This window comes from Epinephelus fuscoguttatus, linkage group LG7 (assembly GCF_011397635.1).
Source record: "Epinephelus fuscoguttatus linkage group LG7, E.fuscoguttatus.final_Chr_v1".
NCBI classification, from domain to species: domain Eukaryota; kingdom Metazoa; phylum Chordata; class Actinopteri; order Perciformes; family Serranidae; genus Epinephelus; species Epinephelus fuscoguttatus.
The window spans coordinates 9,437,395-9,440,912 of record NC_064758.1 but is presented as its reverse complement, the minus strand read 5'-3'; the positions used below and the strand labels follow the sequence as shown (position 1 = coordinate 9,440,912).

General features: G+C 39.4%; 1 protein-coding gene across 3 annotated transcripts in view; it reads left to right on the top strand.

Moving 5' to 3' along the window:
• brpf3b (bromodomain and PHD finger containing, 3b) overlaps positions 1-2,097 on the top strand; it is a 14,845-nt gene extending 12,748 nt beyond the window's left edge. For 2 of the 3 annotated variants that reach the window (XM_049580480.1, XM_049580479.1), the window contains exon 13: positions 716-2,097. In XM_049580480.1, coding sequence (XP_049436437.1) covers positions 716-899 — 184 coding nt within the window. In that variant the 3' untranslated portion in view covers positions 900-2,097. The remainder of the gene's footprint in view (positions 1-715) is intronic. The other variant, XM_049580478.1, reaches the window with a different exon arrangement.
• Positions 2,098-3,518: the final 1,421 nt, after the last annotated feature.

Sequence of the window (3,518 nt, the reverse complement as noted above, 5' to 3'; positions counted from 1 at the left end):
GGAATCTATATACCGTTCAGTCATTCATAGCACTGCACTGGGACAGAACACACTTGGGGCAGAGACGGGGCCATGTCAGTCGCATTTATAATGAAACCGAAACGCTCATTCTGCTAGGTCTAAAAGTTTGCATTCACTCACAGCAGCTGGTCCTTATCTGTCAGTAAGATCTGATCCGCTGTGAACAGATTAACAGAGCAATTGTCCAGCCCACGAGTCAAACTGCTGCTGGGGGGGGACTCAAGGAGAGCTCCACTGGCGCTGTGTTCACTGACCTGCATAGACTTCAGAATTTAGAAAGTGGCACAAAATGATACAAAGTGACACCCTTTGTATCGCGCACACACACACACACACACACACACACACACACACACTCTCATTCTGTGGGAAACACTGAATGTACTGCAGTGCTTCTCCTGCCACAGTGAGGTCTGAGGTCATCTACAAACCCACATGGAGCAGGTGTTTTTAGTTAAATGCACTTTTCCTGGGTGAACTGTCCAGTCAAGGAGGATCATAACTGCCAGGCCAAGCTGTTTATTAATGTGGAAAAAAACAAGTGTTTAAATTGTGAACAAAACAAGCATATCTTATATATTGTAGTTATATGTATTTATGTAAATTGAACACGCAGATACATTGGTCTAAATCATACAAACAGATCCAAAGTAGTGAAAGTGTTGATCATCAGTGTGTCTCTTTGGTTCTGTAGGCAGTGGCTCCCACGTGACAAGGTGACACCCTTGGGTGCAGATGACACGGCAGACAAGCTGCGCATAATGGAGGGCCGCAAGTCCAGCATCCGCAAGTCTGTCCAGGTGGCGTACGACCGCGCCATGATCCACCAGAGCCGAGTCAGCCACAGCCAAGGCTTTGTGGCCTCCAACTATCTGTAGAGGGCGATGGTGAGCCCTGTGTGCACCCACAGTCAGCCATTATGCATTTCTCTTTGGTCTTAAAGCAGCAGGTGGGCTGAATCCCACTGCGAGCTGAATTAGTATTCACACTGTGGTCTGAAGAGGTTGCTGCACAGCACAGAATCCTGGACTGTTGTTCGTTAACCAAACCACTAGTGTGTGACACACAGAGCGGTGGTGTTTGCCTTGGTGTCATTGTGGATGTGGAGCTCCAGATGTGAATGAAGTTACCTTTAGGTCCCACGTTGCTGCGGTCGGTAAGCGTTAATTCCCTGTTCAGGGGTGTATCGAGGTATCCGCTTACTCCACCTGGATGTGTTGAGGCTGTGTGTCTGGATTAAATGTAAAAGAATTCCCCCTCTATTTTGTATAATGCTACTGCCAAGGAATCAAATTGTCAGAAAAGAGATTTGACATATTTATATGAAACCCAGAAGACGAATGAATGGAACACTGCCATCTTTTATACAATAGCTTTTTACATTTTAATCTTTTACAAAGACACTTGTATATTATAAAGGCACACTTTGTGTACATATGTATGTGTATTATCAAACCCAATTTAATTTAATGTTGCTGTTTTTAAAATGCGTATTTCAATCAACCCACAAGGGGCAATGCGAGGCTATGTATATTTGTGGAGATGAAATAATTCCTGACTTGCTGCAGTGTACTTAGCTTGTCTTTGATGTAATTTCATTGTGCTGTGTGTGTGCGTGTGTATGTGTGTGTACATTCAGAGCATACAACACAATGAGCCATTGTTCTTTATATTTGAATTCTCTTTTTGATACAGAGAGAAATAATTTATTTATGGAAGACAGAACTATAGAAATAAAGTTATATTGGTTAAAGTGGAGAATGAAATCTTATTTAAAACAAATGGAGTGAGGTTTTAAAAACATGCAGCCAACATTTTTAAACGTATGAGTTCACGTTTGGTCTGATGATAAATTAATCACAAGCAATCATCGCCACATCAGTCACTGTTGACCCCCCAAAAGATTCTATTTATTGTCCAGAGCCCCATTTTATCAAATGGAAAAATACACCTTTATAAGCTTGTACTACCTGCATTATTTTACCTGCTCACCAAATATTTTGTCTGAACCAGTATTTCCACATTTTGGGAAATAAACGCTCTATTAAAAACCTTTTGGGACATTTAACAGCAGTTCTGTGTTTTTTTCTTTTAAATGTGAGGGCTCATTCTTTTATTATTTAGTGATATTCACTTGGAAAATATTTAACTGCTTCACAAGCAAGGATTCAGGGGCAGGTTACACACAACACCTTAAGACTTTCCTTAAAGTCCTAGTTAAGGTTAACTCATAATAAAATCAGTGGCACAAAACACCGTTAAGTCTTCTTGTGGTTTCCTGAAAATATTCACAGAAGTATTTATGGTTTTCTCCTTGTCTTGATCTTAAACTTAAGGAATCCCTAGACTGTCGCACAAAAGACCTAAGAAACCAAAGCAAGGTTAAAAAAAAAAAAAAAACTTAAGGTACCTCTGACTCTATTTTAACTGTAACTTGACCGAGTTTATGGTTATAAATGAAAAAATTAATACGCCCCGAGAAGAGTGTTCTGCAACCAGGGGAGCTGAATGGATACGCTTCTGATTTTACACTATAGATTTGACTGAACTAATTTTCATTGCAATTTCTTTCTATAGTCGTTTTCTATATTCTGGTATTCGGGGATCAAATTTACTTTGTAGGATGTACTTTCTATGATTGTATTCCTTCAGGAGTGTAATCTTTTCCTCCTCCAATCAATACGGTCTTCTTGTCTTCTGCCATTTTTTCCACTAACTATAAGCCAACTTTGCGAGACGATAACAGGCGTCACAATCATGAGACCAAGCAAACAATCTCCATGGAAACTTGTACCGCTGTGAAATCTCTTTCATCACAGCAAATGAGCTAATGTTTTTCCTTAAAAAAAAAACCTTTTAAGGGATTTTGTGCAATTGTATAAGTCCCTCAGCTAAGGAAGAATTAAGCCTTCAGTGTCCCACTAAAGGAGAAAAGGTGTTCTGTGCAACCGGTCTCAGATCATTAGTTTATAATCTCTGGAGGAGCTAACAAGCATGGTGAAAGGGATGTCCATTTATTTCCTAAGGGTTCCTGTAGATTCTTAAGAAGTCTTAAGAGGAGCTGAATTCGTTAATCAAAAATGATTGCTATAAAATGTCTTAAACAAATCTCAACATAATTGGTAACATCTATATTCCATGATTAATTTACCGAATGCCTCTTACATTGCCGTTGCAAAGATCAGGATAGTGGAACCAACAACATTCATAATTTCTTCCAGCGAGGATGCTGAGAGGATCCACTGTTTGCTACCTAGCTGTCACTGTACCCTGTATGACATGTGGAAGAGCAAATTCAATAAAATAATTAGTTATTTAATCAATATTTCGCAACATAACTCATTAATTTTGGTTATTGTAAAATTGGCCTTAAATTTCATTCCCAGTGGTATTAAAAAAGCTTCAAAAAGTTTTAAATGTAGCTTGCTTTAAGCTGTAGGAACCCTGTCCATCTTTAGTCAGAAAATTGTCTTTTCCACTGAATAACTCCGTCTAGC